Source organism: Garra rufa, chromosome 25 (assembly GCF_049309525.1).
Source record: "Garra rufa chromosome 25, GarRuf1.0, whole genome shotgun sequence".
In the NCBI taxonomy this organism is placed as follows: Eukaryota; Metazoa; Chordata; class Actinopteri; order Cypriniformes; family Cyprinidae; genus Garra; species Garra rufa.
Genome location: NC_133385.1, coordinates 21,894,289 through 21,917,456, shown reverse-complemented (window position 1 = coordinate 21,917,456; position 23,168 = coordinate 21,894,289). Strand labels below are relative to the sequence as shown.

Below are 23,168 nucleotides of genomic sequence, written 5' to 3'. Positions count from 1 at the left end.
CTTGTATGTATTTATATGACTGTTGTTTTATTAGGGAATCAAATTTGCCTTGATCTTTTGGCATATACAGTTTAAGTGAAAAGTTTGCCTTGTAGAATCTGCAAAATGTTAATAATTTTACCAAAATAAGAGGGATCTTACAAAATGCATGCTATTTTTTTATTTAGTACTGACCTGATTAATACATTTCACATAAAAGATGTTTACACACAGTCCACAAGACAAAATAATAGTTTAATTTCTAAAGATTACCCGTTTAAAAGTTTACATACACTTGATTCTTAATACTGTGTTGTTACCTGAATGATACACAGGTTTTTTTTTTTTTTTTTTTTGTTTAGTGATAGTTGTTCATTATTTCCTTGTTTGTCCTGAACAGTTAAACTGCCCACTGTTCTTCAGAAAAATCCTTCAGGTTCCACAAATTCTTTGGTTTTTCAGCATTTTTGTGTATTTGAAAGGGTAAATTTAACTTTTGTCTTTTGGAGAACATGTAAGTATCTTCTGTAGCTTCTGAAAGGCAGTACTAAATGAGAAAATTAGGCAAAATAAGAAAAAGGTACACATCTTCATTCTGTTTAAACGTTTACACCCCTGGAATTTAAAGATCAGGGTAAATTTAACTTATTTTGTCTTCTAGGAAACATGTAAGTATCTTCTGTAAACTCTGAAGGGCAGTACTAAATGAAAAAATATGATATTAAGGGAGAAATAAGAAAAATGTACACATCTTCATTCTCTTCAAAAGTTTTCACCCCTGGCTCTTAATGCATTGTTTTTCCTTCTGAAGCATCAGTGAGTGTTTGAACCTACTGTAAAAGTTGCATATGAGTCCCTCAGTTGTCCTCAGTGTGAAAAGATGGATCTCAAAATCATAGTCATTGTTGGAAAGGGTTCAAATACACAAAAATGCTGAAAAAACAAATAATTTGTGGGACCTAAAGGATTTTTCAGTAGAACAGCCAGCAGTTTAACTGTTCAGGACAAACAAGGGACTCATGAACAACTATCACATTAAAAAAACACACAGCTGTGGATCATTCAGGTAACAACACAGCATTATGAATCCAAGTGTATGTAAACTTTTGAACAGGGTAATTTTTATAAATTCAATTATTATTTTCTCTTGTGGACTATATGTAAACATCTTTTATGTGAAATATCTTATTCAGGTCAGTACTAAATAAAAGTAACATGCATTTTGTATGATCCCTCTTATTTTGGTCAAATAATGAACATTTTGCAGATTCTGCAAGATTTATGTGAATTTTTGACTTTTGGTTTTTGTGCCATTAAAACATCCTGCAAGTTTCATAGCTTAAAACGTCGTCCTCATTATAAACAAGGCATTTATTTAATCAATATCCAAAAACAGCTCGTTTGGATCTGAGGTGTAAGGTGATGTCCCCCGGGCACAAAAATGTGCATAAACACTGCCTCCAGAGCAAAGCATTGACGAATAGTCGTCTTCTCACCATAGGCCCAGCCCACTGTCTGCGCTGAATGCGAGTGTCAGTTTGTGTCAAAAGCAAATAGAAATTACAATCACTGTTGTTATTTTTTTGTCTACACTGGATACAGTATACAGATGCGCATTCACTTTCTGACACAGTCCACGTGCTTGAGTCTGTCGTCAATAGGACAAATGGAGTGAAACAACGTTCGCTTTGATGCATTTGGTTTATACGGCACATTTGCGTCTTTGTACAGATATCAGAAGGATCCCAGCGTAAAGAAACAAGTGGATAGTTTATTTTTAATGTCATCCCGGATCGTGTCAAGCAATTTTGTTTTGTAAACGAGGCACAGTGCTATGGAGAGTTCACAAAGAAAAATGTGTTTCTAGATCTAGATGTGACTGCAGCTGCATCACAAGTGGTAAGTAAAGTCAAAACACTCACATGCAATAGCGAGAGGGCGTTGATACTGTTTTCTATGCAATGACGATAGCCAATCATAACAGTGGTCGATTCCTGATAAGCCTTAATGGACCTGCCCCTTAAAGAGATAGTTCACCCAAAAATGAACATTGCGGTCATTACTTACCCTCATGTCATTCCAAACCTGTAAGACCTTTGTTCATCTTCGGAACACAAATTAAGGTATTTTTTTTATTAAATCTGAGAGCTTTAATTGTTTTTTTTTGTTTGTTTTTTTGCGCCAAAAAGGTAGCTTAAAAAAATTACGAGTGAACTACTTATGTCACATGGACTATTTTGTTGATGTGCTTGGTACCTTTCTAGCCCTCGAATGTGAAAGTACCGTTGCTGTCTATAGTGAGTCAGAAAGCTCTCAGATTTGATCAAAAATATCTTAATTTGCGTTTCAAAGATAAAGATTTTAAAGGGGTCATCGGATGCAACACTCATTTTTACATGTTGTTAGAACATTAATGTGTGTTGGCAGTTTGTGTACATAACCACCCTACAATGATAAAAATCCACCAAGTGGTATTTTTTTCATCTTTAAAAGTAAAGTAAAAAGGGATGATTTTGACAAGTTAAAAAGGGATATTTTAACCAAAGCATGTTGTAGACTTCTCATGAAGACCCTAAAGAATAATATCAACTTGTGGAAAATGGGCATACAATGACCTTCTCAATGAAATTCTTCTTAATGGAAGAATTTTAACTTTTGGGTGAACTATCCCTTTAAAACGATGGTTAAAAATAATACTTTATCCACATTTTTTTGTTTAACATTATAGGTAAACCTAAAGGAACATTAACATATAAAAAAACCCACACACAATCTCATCTAAGATTCCATGAAAATACTAAACAGCCAAACATTCCTTTTTTATTAATTGGATGTGTGAATGTTTTTTATCGTTGCAGTTCTCTTTAAAAGCACTTGCTGTCGCTCCTGTCTCCAAATGCGAAATTTACGAATCCTACCACGGAAAAGGTTGTATATAAATATTAATTAGCGCACAATGCCGTTTCCTGGTAACCTTCCTGTAGCGTCCGGTCATGTAATCTCATTAATATTAAGAAGTCTTCAAAATAGCGTTTGCTAATTGGCCATCAGCCCAACAACGTCTTGCTTTCAGCAAATCACATCTCGCCACCTAATTAATATTCATAAGCCAAGCCTTCACCGTAGTAGAATTGGTAAACGCTCACACGGCTGAGACGCATGCGCACTACGCGCTGGGCTGTCTGAAGAAGTGCGTTTCCTTTTCAAGGGCCTGTATGTATGTATATGTGTGTGTGTCTAAAAGACAGCTGTAGCCCCTGGGTGTGCTGCGCTTCCGTAACGCTTAAAAACAGCTCGCTTCAGGCGGCTTACCGTTTATCGACTTCTCCGGTCTGTGAAACCCTGCAACAGTTGTGTTTTTTTTTTAGCGGAACCGTTTGTTTTCTCACACGCGTTGTGTTTTTAAAATTGAAGCCGTTCAGTCGCCGCTCTCCTAACGGTTTTTGGGGTTATATTTGTGTGCACGGACGAGCCGTTCATCTTTTGTCTGTACTGATGTTAGAGGAAATCTCTCTGGAAGATCTATTTTGCTGAATGTGTGAATGACCACTTCTGTATCTTCTGTTGATTCAATCTAGTGGGTTTGACCCACACATGGACTAAGTGGACAAGCCTAAAACATCTCTAACTTTAAGGCATTTGGACACCAAGGGCTGATCATCTACAGAGCACACAGGTACTGTTATGATTCTGTATTATTATGCCAATACTGTAGATTGATCTTAACCACATTCTTGCTTCTTTCAGCCTTCTGCGTGTCCATAATGGGCGCATTGTGTTTTTCAATCTGAATGCGATGGTCTGCTTCACAGCTGTCCAAATAAGAGCCACTTGAGGCTCCTGCACAAGACAAAACGTGTTTTTGGACGTCCATCATTATTTGTTATGTGCAAAATGCATTGGATGGTGCATAATGGACTAGTCCCAGTTTGAGATGCATTGTCTCTTTGCCAGTCCTGATTGGGTCAGCAGTGCTGTTCTCCATCAGCATCATTTTGGGATTATGTTGTCATGGTTTTGTGAGTGTTTAATAACAACATCTGAATGTGGGACTGGTCTGTAGATAATTGAACTGGGGTTTTGGAGGCAGGCGTTCATTTTCTAAACACCAAGGTAGCATGAAATGGTACACTTGTTTGCTAGTAAACGCATACGGCTCAGTCACTTGTAACCAGACCTAGAATGGTTACATGATATTTGAAGGAGAAAAAAATTCCCATCATGTTAAAAGGGCAGTTATTCAAATGATAGTAGAAAGGCCTCAGTGTGGTTTGGCTTCATTAATATTAATGAGATGGATTTAGAAAGGTTATAATCCAAAGGTCACTTCCTCCTGCTAAAGTGCAGATTTTAAATGACCAGTTCCCCAAATTGGCGCTGTCATATTTTAAACCTTTCTTTTTTCTAATGATGTTTTATTTTTTTTATTTTTTTTTTAAAGAACGCACAGACCACTTTTGGTTTTTACATAATGAAAGTGAATGTGGACTATCAACCTTATGACAGTAAAAGTTTCATAAAAATAGTTAATGTGTCCAGTGCACAATATTCCAGTGTTTGCAATACAGCAAAAGCATTAATGTTGTGAAATAATTTTGCTATTTAAAATAACTGCTTTCTATTTGAATATATTTTAAAAATGTAATTTATTCCTGTGATCAAAGCTAAATTTTCATAATTTCTTTAGTCTTCAGTGTCACATGATCCTTCAGAAATCATTCTAATATGCTGATTTGCTGTTCAAGAAACATTTATTATTATTATTATTATCAATATTTAAAACAGTTGAGTACATGTTTTCAGGTTTCTTTGATGAATACAAAAATCCAAAGATATTTTGGAAAATAAATTATAGAAATTAATACTTTTATTTAGCAATGATGCTTTAAATTGATCAAAGGTGATGCTAAAGACATTTATAATGTTACAGAGGATTTTTTTATTTCAGATAAATGCTGATCTTTAGCTCTTACTATTCTACTTTACTCAGCTGTTTTCAACATAATAATAATAATAATAATAATAATAATAAAATGTTTTTTTTAAGCAGCAAATCAGAATATTAGAATGATTTCTGAAGGATCATGTGACTGGAGTATTGATGCTAAAAATTCAGCTTTGAAATTACAGGAATATTACATATTATAATATGACAACATTAAATAATATTAAATAATAAAAATACAAAATAAAATATAATTAACTGGATGTATTAAAATTATAGACAAATTATATAGACTCATTTAAAAAATGACTGGAAAACACAACCAAATGTAAAAATAAATTAAATAAAAACAAAAATGGAAAATATGAATAAAAACTATAATAGTGTCTCAGTTATATTAAAATAACCTCTGGTGTTTAATAGTCATTAGATCTGAAAGCTGCAGAGCATGGGACGATTTTCAGTAAATGATGACTTAAGTCATAAGTGTTGGAATATAGTGCAAAAGTCATCAGACTTCTTTTTATTATGGTACTTTTATGGTGCATTTTGTGTTTTGGGGCTTTACAGACCCAATTCCCATGTATATTCTTAAAATTATATTCTAAAAATTTCCTTTTTCTTCCACAAAAAAAGTGAAGTCATACAGCTTTGGAACGTCATGAGATTTGTATAAATTATGATAGAGATTTTATTTTTTGGCTTTTGGATTTAACTGTCAACTGCTCAGCCATTCTAGAATGTGTATCAGTGCATATTTTATGCACTTTCTGCCTTAATTGCATTTTTCGTTGCTTAAAATCATATCCGCTGTCCCTGTCGGCGCACAGATGGGCGTTAAAAGCGGAGCCTCTCTTTTGAAGAGCATCAAAACAGCACTTCCTGTTCAGTTCCTTTAATTCACACCTGCACCAGCTCCTCAGTTGGGCTTCACTGCATCTCAAAATGTCTGTCAGTATTAATGTCTTTCTGGATTTCAGAACTACTCTGCTCTCATTTGCAATGGGATTTCCCCTGCTGCTAAACTGCTGTGCTTTTCACTTGCTCAGAAAAGCGTTTTGTGGTGTACTGCAACATTGTGTTTTTTGCTCATCTTGCCAACAGTAGTCAGTTTTACAGACGGATTTCCTTATTCTCATATACTGCTCAGTTTAATAACAGCACTTCCTTACAAAGTCTGACACGCGATACTGATACCGCTCATTACTGTCAAATCTCTTGCTGTGTTATTTTGCCATTCAAAATAAGGGGACGGATACTGTCCAGCTGCAAAAATGAGCATCAGTGTTGTGTTATGTTAAATTTGAAGTCTGCTGTTAGAGGCTCAGACCTAAACTAAAGTGCTTCTAGTTGCATGTTTGGTTGCAGAGCTCGTTTTGTTTGTGTTGGTCGTAGGGCTGGGCGATATGGCAAAAATGTAATCTCGATATTTTTTTCCCCATATTGAACGATAACGATATATATATTTCGATATAAGCTGTTGATGTTGCCAGCTTTAAAATAGTATCCCAACAATGACTAAAGCCGCAAAAATGAAAGGGTTCATTAAATTACATTTAAAGTATAGTTTATTAACAAAAACAGATTACAGATTTAGCCTTAAAAATTAAAACAACTTACTAAAATAAATTAAAAAAATAAAAGTTGTGACAGAGTATGGTAAATGAGAGTAAATGTACAAAATGTAAACATAAAATTATTGTAAAAACATAATTTTGTAACACAATTATTTATTTATTTATTATTATTATTAACACAATTGTTTATTTTCTCTATTATAGGTTGAGCTATTTAAATTAGAGGCAACCACTGTATTTTGAAACAATCTACAGTATAAATAACAAAAAATTACGACACGGTTCTTTCTTAATCGTATTAAGTGCAGATAATTCAGCCATAATCTAAGTAGGCTAACTTACTCTCTAAATATTCAAAGTGCAAATAGAGACGGATATTTCAAGCATGATACAGAGCTATAGACATACACAACCTATCATAGCCTACATACAAATAACATCCTAGATATGTCATGTAGCCTAATTTGCGTGCATTGGGGGGATTAAAATTGCTTTTGAATGCGCGTGCGTTTTTTGCTTTCGGTTTCAGTTTTAACAATCGCGCCAAACTCTCAGCTGAGCTAAGAGTCACTTTTCAGGTAGCCAAACCACTTATATAACGGAATTCGTGCTACCTTTTTTGTCGACAATTTCAGCATCTTTGGATAATAACTCGAAGTTAGTTTCACTTTCGTCGCTGCTTCCTCTCTCTTTTTTTTGTCGTCACTGGTGTTAAGTTTGCTTCGCAAAGTGCGGTAGGAAATGAACTTTGTACTTTGACGTGCACACGCACGCTGTACGCTGATTGGCTGTTGTTGCATATCTCTACTGTGTGATTGGCTCTTAGATTAATCCATATCGAGCAAAAAATGTCTAGAGCCTATCATCGTTATTAACATAAATTTTATCGCGATTCGATATGATATCGTTTATCGGCCCAGCCCTAGTTGGTCGTCTCTTTGCCTCCCTACTGTCACAGTGGCTTGTCGGTAGATGACAGAGCAGTGTAATTAAGCATCAAAGAGAGCTGGAGGAGCAGCTCTGCCCAGAGGGGAGAGCGTTTGCTGGGTCAAGCTGCTGTGAGACGCCCCCTGCCATGACACTGGCTGGTGTGGAGCTTGAAAAGCTTTGTGGTAACAGAACTGAAGGAAATAGCTGGGAATAATTATGAAGGCTAATGATATACGGCCAATGTGACCCTCATTTACTTACAGGGGTTGTTTTTGGCCTTGTTGTATTTCCATTTTTTTTAATAATGTCCAATCCAATCTTGTGGCGAGTTCTCATGAATAGGTGTTATTTGATTTAGACAAAATGATTTTCACTTTATTAGTCTAGCGTGTTTTCAGGAAATGACTGGAACATTGTAGCACCTCCCATCCAATATATCGCAATAAGCTTTGTGCTTTGTTACTTTTGATATGAAACAAAGTCTTAGATGTCCATTTTATTATAGTATTCAATCAAGGAGCTGTTTAATGTGGAGTAACAGATCGTTGTAGCGTCTCAGTTCAAGATCAGCACATGAGCTGATCATCTCTTCCGCTTTAATATCAGTTTCAGCACAAAATAAACATCCGAAGATATGTTAAAAGAAAGAGGATAAAGGGCTCTGAACCGGTTCAAGGAACGAAAACGAAAAACGAAAACAAATGACATTGAACAGGAACGAAAACAAAATCAATTTTAATCGTTTTGAACAGAAACGGAAACAGAAATTCCAAATTAAACGGTTAATAACGGTGTTTTTATCGTTCTCTTTATTATATCAATTTGGCAGGCCAAAAACATGAATTCAAATTGTGTGCGCAAATGCGACGGTGACGCATACAATGTGAAATGCTTGCGAAGCAGACGTCATAAGCAGAGCCCTTTCTGATGCGACGAGCTTAAGGTTACCAAGCACCTGGCTGTTTCATGTGCAAAAATTTTTTTTTAAGTACTGGGTACGCGTTGCTACCACTAAGCCAGATTTGCACAAACTTGCTATGAATGTAATTGCGCTACCTGTAAAGCAAGTAAGAGTTGAGTGTGCATTTTCATGCCTCAAGTACATTCTTTCCCCTCTGAGGTCGTCAATGAATGCACAGGTCCTAGAGGACATTCTCTTTGAACGATTAAACAAAAAGTATGGACTTTAAGTAGGCCATAGAATGACTGCATTTTTTAAAAAATGTAAATATTAATTTTGCTGAAGCCTATCCAGTCCTAGAGGACATTCTCTTTGTACGTTTAAACCCAAAGTATATGGACTTTAAGTAGGCTATAGATTGACTTTTTTTTTTTTTTTTTGCTGAAGCCCATCCAGTTTTCCCAGTAGCCTATTTGGTATATTATAATTTAAGTTGTTGATCTGTTGTGTTAAATGTAAAAAAAAAAAAAAATCTGTTGTTGTTTTATAATGTTACAATGCATTACGTTTTCTTTTACTTTTATGCATTAAATGTAAAATCATAACTGTCTGGAGTTCTGTTTTGTTTGAGTGAAAATAGCCTATAATAGGCTATTATGCATATAGGTAAGGAATAAGTCAACAGGTTTTTAATCCATATCAAATTGGAAATTGAATCGAATCATAAGAATGTGATCAGAATCAAATTGAATCGTGAAATTTATGTCAAAACCCAGCCCTAATAAGCTAAACCTAACTGAAGTGTTAAAAAAGCTAACATGAGAGATTTTAAACTTGCTTCTACAAAATTTGAGCTCTTTTATCATGACTTTTTACAGGATTAATGCCTGAGTGCTTCGCATCTCAAGTGCATTGTTGTACCGGGTGAGCTGCAGAGCAAGTTTACAGTATGGGAAAGCTATTTTTATAGTGTATGTAGTAAAAATATTAAATAGCCATTAGAGTGTTTTCTTAGTTTGCATCATTTTCATCATAAAATGCATATTTTTAATCATAAATTATTGTTTTATTTACTTTAAAACAAAATATATGCAATCACCGTATATTATCATATTTAATATTTCAGAATGAAAATTTTATTCTCTCAGTATCAGCCCCTACACTGTATTTCCCTTTTTTCCATTTGTAGAAACGCTTTGTCTTCCAGCACTGTGGAATTTTGCACATGAATATTAATGACATGCATGAGGAATTTCTTGGTGGTGAAGTATGAAGAGCTTCCCATAACAGTGTCATAACATCACAGTGTCAGTGTTACTGTTATAATCACATGTGAAACTGAAGATTATTACTAAAATAATTGTTGCTGCAATTAAGTATTAATAATGTGTAACATGCTCTAAAATGAAGGTAAATAAGTATTTATAACTTAAAGGCCCCATAATTCAAAACTAATGTATATTAATAAATAGAATTTTGAATCATGGGCAGGTAATGGTTTTTATTTATTGATTTATTTATTTAATGTTTTAAAAAATATTTTTTTAAAAGTATTTTATGCTTACCAATGCTGCATTCATTTGTTTACAAAAACAAAATTATTAAAAACAATTTTTTTTTTCCTGTTTTAATACACTACCAGTCAAAAGTTTTTAAACAGTAAGATTGTAATGTTTTTTAAAGACGTCTCTTCTGCTCATCAAGCCTGCATTTATTTAATCCGAAGTACAGCAAAAACTGTACAATTTTAAAATATTTTTACTATTTAAAATAACTGCTTTCTATTTGAATATATTTTAAAATGTCATTTATTCCTATGATTTCAAAGCTGTATTTTTAGCATCATTACTCCAGTGACACTAAAGACTGGCGTTATGATGCTGAAAATATAGCTTTGAAATCACAGGAATAAATTACATTTAAAAATATTCAAATAGAAAACAGTTATTTTAAATAGTAAAAATATTTCAGAATGTTAATGTTTTAGCTGTACTTTGAATCAAATAAATTAAATTAAAAATTAAAAAAATCTTACTGTTCAAAAACTTTTGACTGGTAGTGTATATTTTAAAATGTAATTTATTTTGTAATATTTTATTTTGTTGTTTGTTTATTAAGAAGATGAGATGATAGAATGGTTATGTGTGCTCAGTTTAGCTCAGTTTGGTCTTGTCAGCTTCTAAGACAGAAACAAATCTCATGAAACATTTGTGTCGTCAGTTGTGATGTTGAATGTAGTCGGGGGGGAGTGGTGAGAAGAATACCTGAGGTCACAATCACTCAACCTGTTGAATCTTGTCTCAGTGCACTGATAGTAAAAGTTAAGAAATTCACATACCATTATGCTGCTTTTCACTTTCTCACTATCATCTTCTCAAACACATTCAGTGGCACAATCGCAATAATTGCCTTTACAAGAAAGTACAATAGTGGTGCAGTAACCGTTTGAGATGGTATCGCCATGATTATCGTGTTCATGTAGGCCTATAATTATTTTCATCTCACTGAAAGAATACCACAGCATTACCATGGTACTGTATTCAAAAATCCAGCGCTTTCTCATTATTTTGGTCATATCAGAAGGATTGGATTATGTCTGTGCTAGTCTCAAGCCTTTCTAAAGATCCTTCAAGAGCAGGAATGCATGAATGAATGCCTGATATTGAGCATTTCCCTCTGAAATCTTCATGGATACACACCCTGACACATTAGCACTTCATAACTGATCTAAAAATAGAGAGCGTATCTCTGCGGCCCTCCTGAAACATACTGACTGTACTCATTAAATTAACATGCTGAAAGATGCCCCATTTGTGGCTGAAAGGCAGAACTGAAGAGCATCCAGACGATCGGGTATAGGGTCGCAATGTGGCCCCATAGTAGTGTTTCTTATGCATTCTAATAGGTCAGATATTTTGTTAGGAGGATGTGAAGTAGATAGATTTAGGGGGTGAAAGGCTGTGAGGCTGAAATCCGCTCTATCTCCGAGCACATCACGTCTCTGTTCTCTCTCTCATTGAAGCTGGTTTCCTGGTTCCTCTTGTGGCCTGGAGGCAACTGTCATGCCTCCCCTACTGAGTCTCAGTGCTGCTCTCACACGTGTGTTACTTTGAACATGACGGCATAAATCACAGTCAGTGACGTTTTGTGTGACATTCAAAGGTGTTTGGTTTGATAGCCTGCAGGCTTTGTTTTAGGACCGAACTGTAAAGATGAGCAGGACTCCCTCTGTTATGGAAAATGTTGAAATATGAGAGGAAAAGTGGATCTGGAAAAGTCATAGAAATTAACAGAATCTTACAGTCATGAAAAAGTCGATAATAAGTGTGTGTACCAGTAATTGAAAAAAAATCTAAAAAAAATATACATTTGAGCAAATTCAATGTATTGTTATATTGTTCAGAATTTTAACTTTTTTATTTGCTTGACTTTAAACTATTTTTTTTGTTAATAATAGCAGCAATAACTTAATTAGTTTATAAAAATGTTAAAATGTTCATATATTTTAGCAAACTATTAATAGTAGTTTCAAACTAATTATTTTTCCTAATAATTTCAATAATAAATAATTTAAAGAAAGTTTAAAATCAAAGATTGCTCTCAAGGAATTTTCAAAATTATATTTAATAGTAGTTTCAAGCTAATAATAATAGTTATTATTATACATTTATTAAGAATAATAATAATATGTATATAGGCCATGTATATAATTCATTAATCTGAAAAAAATATACATTTAACAAAAATGTGTATATATTATATTTCATAATTTTAACATCTTAATTTGCTTGATTTAAAAAACGGTAATAACAAGAAATAAAACAAAGATTGCTCTCACAGAGAAATGTAAAAATATTAATATATTAACAAATTATCAATAGACGTTTCAAACTTATTATAATTATTCTGAATTAAAATAATAAGCTTAAAATCAAACATTGCTCTTACAAAGAGGAATGTTAAACATAATATATTTTAACAAATTATTAATAGGTTCAAACTAATTATTATTGTTCTAAATAAATGTACATTTATATAATCCAGTAATCTGAAGAAAATACATTTGAACTAATTTAATATATTATTATATTGTTCATAATTGTAACATCTGTATTAGCTTGATTTTAACACTTTTTTTGTTTAAAATAAATCAAAGATTTCTCTCACTAAGAGAAATGGAAAAAATATTGATATATTTTAACAAATTATTAATCAAATTATGTAATTCTAAAAGAATCATCTTAGTTATGCTTAATAATTACAATAGTAAATAATTAGTTTAAAATCAAAAATTGGTCCCCCAAAGAGGAATGTTAAAAAATTCATACATTTTTACACATTTCAAATTATTATTATTCTCAATAAATGTATATGTATATAATCCATGTATATTACCAGTAATCTGAAAAAAATATTGTAACATCTTTATTTGCTTGATTTTAAACTATTTTGATAATACCAACAATAAAACAATTAATTAAAAATAATATTGCAATAATTAATGATTAGTTTAAAATCAAAGATTGCTCTTACAAAAAAAATTAAAATTAAATTAAACATTATTAAAAGTAGTTTAGAACTAATTGTTATAATTACAATAATAAATAATTAAAGATTGCTCTCACATAGAGGGATGTTATTAGCAATATATTTAAGAAGTTTTTATTAGCAATGGTACTGTGTTGTTGTTGTTGTTATCAATTATATTTTGTTAAAATATGTTGTTTTATTTTAAAAATCCTCTTCGTGAGAGCATTCTTAATTTAATTTAAAATGTTTACTTCAATGTACATTAATGTATGTATATGTATGTGTGTGTATGTTAATGTAAATTGAAGTGTGTGTGTGTGTATATGTGTATACATAGAAATAAATAGAAACGTTATCTGTTAAATTTATTTTAAAATGTATTTAATAATTTAATAAATTCATAATCATATTTTTATTAGTAACAATGCAATTACAGAGCTCTCTAATTGGAATTGTTACTAGTAAAAATTTAATTATAGAGCTCTCTAATTGAATTGTTACTAGTAAAAATGCAATTACGACAATACATCCAGTGTTTCGATTTTTGTACTAGAAATGTATGCAAATTAGTGCATATTTCATTAAATAATGCCTCATTTGCATATTTAAACCTAACATTGTAGAAAACTTACAATACAAAAAATGTTTGCAACTATCAAAGTAATCAATCAACTGGGTAAGTAAGGTGATAACTATTAGTTTTTTTTGTTTTTTTTTTGCCCTATTCACCTGCAGTGTCTTGCCTTAAGTTACTCAACACCTTTACTAGTCACTTCTGTTTGGTATGTGCAGTTGCATGCATGTAGGATACTTGTGTTGTCAGAAGTAAAGTTGATGTCCATTTGCCCCAGCCCTGATAGAACCGGGTTGGAATGTCCAGTTCTGGCATACAAAGACACTTTTGTGGAAGTGTGTGAATAAAAGGAAAGGCTTTGGTTCTCCATCATACCCTCTGGAAACTTCCGCAGTGCCTGTCATCTTGGAGCCACCAGAGTTGCCTGGATTCAGCGCCAGTGAGCTGCCCGCCGGCCTCCAGAAGTCTGCTGCAAGTTTTTAGATACTCCAGGAATGAAAAGTCCTCTTGTGCGAGGCGTAGCCCTGCCGATGCAATCCTTAAACAATGATATCATTTGTAACAAGGGATTTGCCAGGGCACACCCCGAAATTGTTGCTGATCACAGAAAAGCCTCATTGATTTTGATTGTTGAATGCATTCCTCTTTGAATGTCAGCTTCTTGTTTTCTAAATGAGCCGTTCTTGTGGTTGGATGTTGCTCAGATTGGGAAGCATCCTGCTTTTTTGATTTGGCACACATTTTAGTTTACTGTGTGTGCCATCTTTAGGTGTTTTCACATGATTGCATCATTTGTTTCCCTCTGTTACGGTTGTTTAGGGTGAGCTTAAACTCAATAACATCATCTGGACGATTTCCCCAGCTTAGTGTCAGTGCGGCACTCAAATTATTTAATGCAAGTCGGAGATATCCGTTAATTCACGTTCTTTCACAGGGCCTGTTCACAGGGGTAGCATATCATTTATAATTATATTTCTAGGTTGTTGCTAGGGTGTTATGGGCAGATCCTTTAAAGAAAATCAATGGGATTTTTTTTTTTAGCTTTTTTTTTTATCATCCATCAGTCAAAAGTACAATTTCAGATTGAGTGTATTGCTTTGGTGCAGGGTTGTTCAAATCTCTAATCTTCAATTCTGCTTGTATGTGATGGATGATGTATGTGATGTTGAGTAATAATAATAATGTGTGCCTTAGAAAACAATACTAATAAAGGACAGGTAGCTTTAAATGGCAAGTGAGTTATGACAGTGTGATATTAATAGCTCATAGCTTTATTTGGCAAGTGTGGTAAAGAGAAGCGGTTAGTAAAATTGAAACAAAATGTCTTCCTGCTGCTAGTTGCAGAGCACTTGTGGCATTTTTTTTTTATTGCACAGTTCATTTCAGTTCATATATATATATATATCCTAGTTTTGTTTATTGTTGTTTTTTTGTCTTTTGTTTAGTTTCTCATTTTGTTTTATGGTTTGTTTTTTATTTTTAATTGTAATTTTTTGTTAATTTTTGTTTAGAGTTTTTGTTTTGCCTTGTTTTTGTTTGGTTTTCTTTTTGTCTTGTTTTAGTTTAGTTTCTTATTTTGTTTTTGTTTTATTTTTGCATTTTTTTTCATTTCGTTTTGCCTTCGTTTTTGTTTTAGTTGTAATTTTGTCTTGTGTTTTTTAGATTCTCATTTTGTTTTGTGGTTTAATTTTATTGTTTGTATTTTGTTTTGCCTTGTTTAGTTTTTGCTTTGTTTCGATTCTCATTTTGTTTTGGTTATTTTTGTTTAGTGGTTTAGTTTTTTCTTGTTTTGTATTTTGTTTTACTTTGTTTTTGTTTAGTTTCTCATTTTGTTTGTATTTGTTATTTATTTTTGTATTTTTGTTTTGTCTTCTGTTTTTAGTTTCTTATATTGTTTTGTGGTTTATTTTTGTTTTTTGTTTAGTGTTTTATTTGTATTTGGTTTTTCCTTTTAGTTTTAATTTAGTCTTGTTTTGTTCAGTTTTTATTTTTGTGGTTTGTTTTTTATTTTTATTTATGTTTACAATTGTTTTAATTAGTGGTTTAATTTGTATTTTGTTTAGCCTTGTTTTTGTTTAGTTTTCATTTTGTCTGGTTTTTTATTTTTTGTTCATTTTTGTTTAGTGTTTTGTTTATATTTTGTTTTGTTTGGTTTCTTGTTTTTTATTTTTGTTTAGTGGTTTTGTTTGCTTTTTTATTTGTCATTTTCTTTTTTGTATAATGATTTTGTTTGTATTTTGTTTTGCCTTTTTTTGTTTAGTTTTTATTTTTGTGTTTCAATGTTTTGTCTTTATTTTTTTTATTTTTTTTGTGGATTGTCTTGTTTTTAGGTTTTCTTTTTTGTTTACTGTTTTTGTTTTGCCTTGTTTTTGTTTAGTTTTCATTTTGCCTTGTTTTTGTGGTTTATAGTAGGGCTGGGCGATTAATCGAAAAATAATCGAAATCGACATTCAGAACCTATAATCGTTAAAATTTTTCCAGAAAGATTATTTCAATTACTTTCCCTTTAAAAAACACAAGCGCTCCGTTCCGTTATTCCTCCGACATGTCGATGGAGAGCTTAAACAGTATTTATACAGTAAAAAGTATTTACAGGATATACAAGGGTAATTTTATTTAGAGGAGATACTGCTTATTTTCTACTTTTAATATGAAAAACATTGAAAATTATTTATTTTGTTTCCAATAGTGCAAATTATTTATTTTCACTAATTTAAGAAAAATGTGACTTTTCGTTTTAAGCAATGCTTGCTTTAATTTCAGTTGTTCAACACTGATGTTCAATTAATAATCATAGATAGTAGATAGTGTGTGTTTCCTTCAATTATTTTAAAATCAAGTAATGCACCCTTCATCCAAAAATCTCTCGCTTGTAATATGTGAGCATATTTACTGTACAAACCTTGTCAGTGAACTATGAGGGCAAAAAAATAAATATTATATAAATATAATTAAATATAATTTTATTAATAAATAAAATAATCGTTCATTAATCGTAATCGGGTTAAAATGTTCAATTAATCGAGATTTTGATTCTAAGCCAAATTGCCCAGCCCTAGTTTATAGTTTTTTTGTGTTTTCTTTAAATGCAACACTCATTTTACAATATTTAACTTGCTTCATGTCTCTCATCAAAGGGTTCATAGACTATTGTAACGATCACCTTACTACCTTTTTGGGGCTTGCACGTATTAGTTGCGTTGCTGTCTATGCAGGGTCAGAATCATCAGATTTCATCAAAAATATCTTTATTTGTCTTCTGAAGATGAACGAAGGTCATATGGGTTTGTAACAACATGAGGGTAAGTAATTAATAGCAGAATTTTAATTTTTGGGTGAACTATCCCTGATTGTATTGTACACAAAATAATGGCACCGAATAATAAAATCAAGACCCTTATTTTCACTAAATACATTGCATTACGAAACAAAATAGGTTGCGATTGCTGTTTCATGTTGACGTTTAAAGTTCTTTTTCTGTTTAGGGGTTCCTGTCCTAAAAAAAAGTTGAAGACCTCTAATCTACCACGACACATAAAAAAAGGTTTAATTCTTCCCTGAAAAACGACTGCTTTAATTCCTTGTACCTCTACCTAGGCATTTTGATAAATAGCCACTAAAATGGACAAATTCAAAATATTTGAAATGGCCAGCTACTACAACAACAATCATTTTCCTGTCTTTAAATGATTCATGCTATTCCTATGTTTGGGGAGTATAAAATTAGGTAGTCAGGGCAGCAGGGGAAGACTGTGTTTTTAAAGGGAAGTGTGTTATATCCTCACTGTAAGGACTTCTTTGGATTGTGCCGCTGTTGGCGCCCCTTTTTGCCGTCTGCTGCTCTAGCCAGCACCCTTCAACCCATAGTGCTCTTCACCCACCAACGCCTGCGTGCCAATACAGGAAGACCGTTTTAGTCTCGGCAGCTCAGACAGGAAGTGACTTCATGTTGTGGAGCTCGCTGCAGATTTCAAGCTAGAGCTACTTTGCATTGAACAGATTGGCTTCAGTGTTGGTTGACATACTAATGAGGTCAAGGCGCTGAGTGCCATATCATATCTAGTTCACAAGCACACCGCATGCACCGCACTTCTTGTGAAAATAAGGTGGGAGGACTGAACCGGTGTGAATTTTACAAAGAATGATAGAAAACTGTTGCAAATGCCTGCAAACGGTATCAAAACAAACTTGCACCACCTTTGAAGTCAACAAAATGGAGCCTGTTTACTTTCTTAAAGAGATGGTTCACGCAAAAATAAAAATTCTGTTATTAATTACTCGCCCTCATGTCGTTCCAAACCCGTAAGACCTTTGTTCATCTTTAGAACACAAGTTAAGATTATTGACACTTTCAAGGCCCAAAAAGGTAGTAAGGACATTTGTTAAAATAGTTTGTGACATCAGTGGTTCAACCGTAAGGTTATGAAGCTACAAGAATACTTTTTGTGCACAAAAAAAACACAATTTCTACTCTTTCATGTCAGTCTCTTCCATCATTGTGATACTCCACACAATACATGTCCTAACTGCCTTTCTTGGCCTTGAACGTGCCAGTTTCATTGATGTCTAGTATGCAGGGTCAGAAAACTCTCAGGTTTCATTAAAAATATACTTAATTGTGTTCCAAAGATGAACAAAGGTCTTACAGGTTTGAAACAACATGGGGGTGGAAAACTAATGACAGAATTTTCATTTTTGGGTGAACTATCCCTTTAATGATCATTTCTGGTAATGTTGTACCTGAATGAATGGCACCGATGAACAGAATCAAGGCCTTATCTTGTTTTCATCACATTACGAAACAAAATAGGTTGCGAATGCGGTTTCGTGTTGACTTTTAAAGCTCCTTTTCTATTTAAGAATAGATAACTTGTTAGATTTCCACCTACAACTTACTGCTCAGTTGCAGCTACGTACTGTCGTGTTGTTCACTTCTAATGTAGAGCAGAAATGTTTCAAGTACATTCGGTTTCTGATTCCAGGTGCAGTTCAATTCCCCGTGAGAAATCGTCCCTAACTGCCTGCTAATTTGTTCCCATGAGAGTGTTGTCACACAAGGATGGCATGTGTCACTTGTTTTATTATAGTTTAAGTTTCTTCTCCCTACAAAACTTGTCATAGTGGAAAGAAAGCATAGCAAAAACTTTGAGATTCACATTGCTCATCGCCACGAAAGTGAAAATTTTTTTTTTTTTTTTTTAACTTCTCATTTCTGCTTTCTGGTGTTCTCAATTCTCTCAATTTTTTTCCATAGTCATATATATATATATATATTTTGTGGAACGGCACAGCTTTATATAACCTCATTTTAACATGAAGAGACCTAGTCTCACATAACCAGATCTTTGAGTAAACACCACTAGATCTAATCTAGTGCCCACTTGGACCAGAAGAATCAAACTGGCATGTAAACGTCTCACTGGCCAGCATATTAATCTGAAATCGAAATCTAAAAAAGTGAGTAAGTGTGTGAGAGTGTGTACATATATATATACTTAGAAAACGAGAAGTGACCTATTTTGTGATTATCTCCCTTTATTATCCTATATAAAGTTTCTGTGTTTTCAAAGGATGCCCATTATTGGCGACATACATTCGTCAGTATATTTAGCTTTAGTCTTAGAGGCTTTTCCAAGTGTAAAGTGGTTGTTTTAAGACTGGCTTGATGCCCTCTGCTCGCGCTGAATATTTAACAGGCTTTTTGCAAGCCTGCTTGCTGCTCAGCCCTTCTTCCTGTCTGAGGCATCGGAAAATCTACAGCCGCCACTTCCCCTTTGAAAGTGTGTGTGCTTGAACTGTATTTGCTGGTAAACAGTGTTTGCTGACATGCTTGGTATGTCTAATTATGAGTCACTGTTTAAATTTGAATTCATTTTCTATATCCGTCTTTTTTAGGACCACTTGTTCAGTGTTTTTAATGTTGCTTAATTGTTTGAAAATAGCATTGTAGTTTTAAAGCACTTCCAGTAATGACTACAATTTTTTTTTTTTTTTTCTAATTCACAGATCTTTGGCCTGTTCTGGCTGCAGCTGTACGCCTCAGGCTCAGCTCTGATGTTACCGGCTGAAACGGGTCGACTGTGAGAGGACGATTTCCCTCAGCTATGTCTACCTTTGAGGTAATGCACACCTTGAAATGTTGCCATTAGGCTAAATGGTGATTTATGACTTTAGTTAATTCATACAGCCTGTGTTTGTACATCAAGAGCTTTTCCTTATATTCCCATTCTCCTTTCTAGACGATCTGGCCTCCGGGCACAGAGTGTGTGGCCAGGTACAACTTCCCTGGAACGGCCGACCAGGACTTGCCTATGTGCAAAGGAGATGTTCTTACTATAGTTGGAGTAACTAAGGTACATTTCTAAAATGAATGCCAGACATTTGTGACCCTGGACTACAAAACTAGTCTTAAGAAGCACAGTTATATTTGTAGCAATAGCCTAAAATACATTGTACGAGTCAAAATGATCAATTTTTCTTATCATTAGAATATTAAGTAAAGATCATGTTCCATTAAGATATTTTTGTACATTTCCTACCATAAATTTATCAAAACTTAATTTTTGATTAGTAATATGCATTGCTAAGAACTTCATTTGGACAACTTTAAAGATGATTTTCTCAATATTTAGATTTTTTTTTTTTTTTGCACTGACAGATTTCAGATTTTTAACAGTTGTATCTCAGCCAAATATTGTCCTATCCTAACAAACCATACATCATTGGAACGCTTATTTATGATTGTTTTTGTGGTCCAGGGTCACATTTTAAAGAGAGTGTTCAAACAAAAATGTCATTTATGCACATATATTTGAACTATCCTTTTACATTTAAAAAAATAAAACTTAAACTTTTTACCAATTAAAGGTTTGTGGTCAGTGAGATATTTTTTTTTAATAGAAGTCTCTTATGGCTCACCAAGGCTCTATTTATTTGATCAAAAGTACAGTTAATAACTGTTATATTGGATCACTTGCATATTGTAATCTATTACTGATTACAAATTACTTGACAAAAATTGTAGTTAGTATGTAATCCATTACATGACACATTTTAGGTAATGTAATCAGACTACTTTTAGATTACTTTTGACCTTTATTACATTGATTTAAATAGGGGGTTTACGACTTTATTACATCGCTAATAATTAATTAAATAATAAATTTTAAATGATAATAAATCACTTTAAAATCAAAGTAAAAAAAAAATGTAATGCTTTATTATTAAAATATTTATTTTAAAATTTCAGGGGTACTTAAAGTAAATATGTTAGATGAAAGAGAATCAGATGACAAAAAAGTGAATTTGTGCATTTTAATGTGTTTGAAAGACAAAAGTCAAAAATCAATGTGTTTGTCACTAGTTTTGAAAAACTACTTAAACCTGAATTTCGTATTTTGTAAATCAGTGGACAAATGCTGTGTTGTCACCTGACTAATGATTGATCTTTGTGTGAATTTCGACAGAACTTGAAGACTTTCTGAATGTATATAAGCAGTACTGTGTTTTAGAAAGGAAAATGTAAAAGATGAAAGAGGAATTAGAGGGAATCAATAAATTATGAATAATTATTGCTATTGTGTATGTAATCATGTAATCCATAAAAAAGTAACTGTAGTCTGGTTACGAGTATTTTAAAATGTAATTTAATCTAAGTACAAGTATTTACTACCCAAATCTGATTATAAACTATTAATACAGTGTAAAATGTGGTGAAATACATTGTGATTCATTTAAAATATAATTTATTCCTGTGATGCAAAGCCGAATTTAGCGTTGTTACTCCCATCATTGTCACACAATCCTTTATAAATCATTCTAATATGCCGATTTGTTCTTCAAGACACATTTTTTCTATCAATTTTAAGAACAGTTGTGCTTTCTAATATTTTTTTTGGCATATTGTGAATATTTACAAATATTTTAAATGTATTTACTGTGAATTTTTGATCAATATTAACAGTCCTTGGTGTAAATAGAAGTAATTAAAAATTAAACTGACCCCAAAAGTTTAAAAAGTAGTGTACTTTTTTTTTTTTTTTTTTTTTTTTTAAAGAACCTTACCTTTTTTCAAACAGTACATTGAAGGTAAATAGAAACCAGTGGCTGCCAAAGTCCCAAAAATGGCTAAGAAATAAAGTAAATGTGCTATACAATAACATTTAGTGAAGAACAGACTCAAATCAGTATTTGAAAAGAGCAGCTTGAACATCCTGCTAAATATCTCCTTTTGTGTTTTACATAAGAAATTGTCATATGTGTTTAAATTTTGGGCACCTATTCAAATAAAATGTCTGCTGATGCTTCCTTCCAGGATCCAAATTGGTACAAAGCGAAAAACTCAGCAGGACGAGAGGGTACCATTCCAGCAAACTACGTTCAGAAGAGAGAAGGAGTGAAGTCAGGCGGTAAACTGAGCCTTATGCCGTAAGTACATAGTTCATTTGCATGCATTTCATAGTTTTTTTATTTTATTTTTTATATATAATTAGTGGTGGGCCGTTATCTGCGTTAACGTGCTGCGTTAACGTGAGACTCTTATCGGGCGATTAAAAAAATATCGCCGTTAATCTATTCTCAAAGTTGGGTTGGGAGCTGGGTCTAAACTACGCAAGCTATGATGACTTTCACCTTGATATTTTAGCGCGGATGTATACCTAGGCGAATTGCACTGTAGGGGGCGAGAACGAGTCTTCAAACCTGTGTGTATGCCTACTGTGAAATTACCACATCAAACGTGACGTGCTAACATGGATGCAGCTATGAAGCCGCCGGGTTTGCTTCAGGGCAGGGGCTTTGCTAGACCCTTTTTACTGGGGCACGTGCCCCAGTGAAAATCTGCTGTGCCCCAGTAAAATCTCAAATTTGAGTTATAATTTACTTTGATAATTACGAAATAAAGACATTTAAACTATATGCAACAACTGAATTGACGCTTCTAAAAGCAACACAGCTTAACCGAAGACTATGCACGCAGATATCCATGCCCGTGCGTGTGTATTTAACGGCAATGCGCACGTTGTGCAGCCTTTTACGCAGAAGCACATGCAGTGTAGGAATAGTTGGTTACACAAGTTTGTATAGTTAATTGTGTTGTAAATGCAATTGTCAAGCAGTTTGTGATGCATTTTGGAAACAGGAGATAAGCCCCTGGGGCCGGATTCACGAATATCTTCTTAAGAAATAAATTAAGAAATTTCTTAAGATAAATTCTAAGAAGTTCATAAGAATGTTCTTAAGTGCAATTCTTGAAAAAATCTTAAGATGTTCTCAAATATGTTCTTAAGAACATCTTAATTTCTTTCTTAAGAAAAAAATGATACATCTATCTGAGTGAATACATGGTTGAAGACGCATTTATAAACACTTCAACGTCTTTTTTGCGGTTTCTGCAGATTATCCTAATAATCATATGCACGCACATTTTCGTCACAACCGTGTCTGGCGCTCGGCTTCATGTTTTTAATGCGCCATGTTTTTGAACCGTTACTTTTAAAGGGTCTGTCTTAAGCTTTGGCAATCAGTTCATTCACTTTTGTGTTGTATTTTGTTCCCTCGTCTGAATGAACACTTCCGTTATGTGTGTGCGCTGCTACAGCAAACGCGTCCTGCACATGCGCTAAATACGGCCAAAGATTATGTCGTATTTTTATTTATTTTTTTATTAAATCTCCCTATCTGACTCGATTTTGTCGAGTTGCTACTAAGTTTTGATGACGGCAAAAAGTAGGG

At 33.2% G+C, this 23,168-nt stretch overlaps 1 protein-coding gene across 1 annotated transcript in view; it reads left to right on the top strand.

Annotated features, from left to right (window-relative positions):
• The first annotated feature begins 3,175 nt into the window (after nucleotides 1-3,175).
• LOC141301399 (tyrosine-protein kinase CSK-like) overlaps nucleotides 3,176-23,168 on the top strand; it is a 50,906-nt gene continuing 30,913 nt past the window's right edge. Inside the window, exons 1-4 of the mRNA XM_073831634.1 lie at nucleotides 3,176-3,655; nucleotides 19,443-19,555; nucleotides 19,676-19,789; nucleotides 21,751-21,863. Of these exons, the coding sequence (XP_073687735.1) occupies nucleotides 19,541-19,555; nucleotides 19,676-19,789; nucleotides 21,751-21,863 (242 nt within the window). The 5' untranslated portion in view covers nucleotides 3,176-3,655; nucleotides 19,443-19,540. The remainder of the gene's footprint in view (nucleotides 3,656-19,442; nucleotides 19,556-19,675; nucleotides 19,790-21,750; nucleotides 21,864-23,168) is intronic.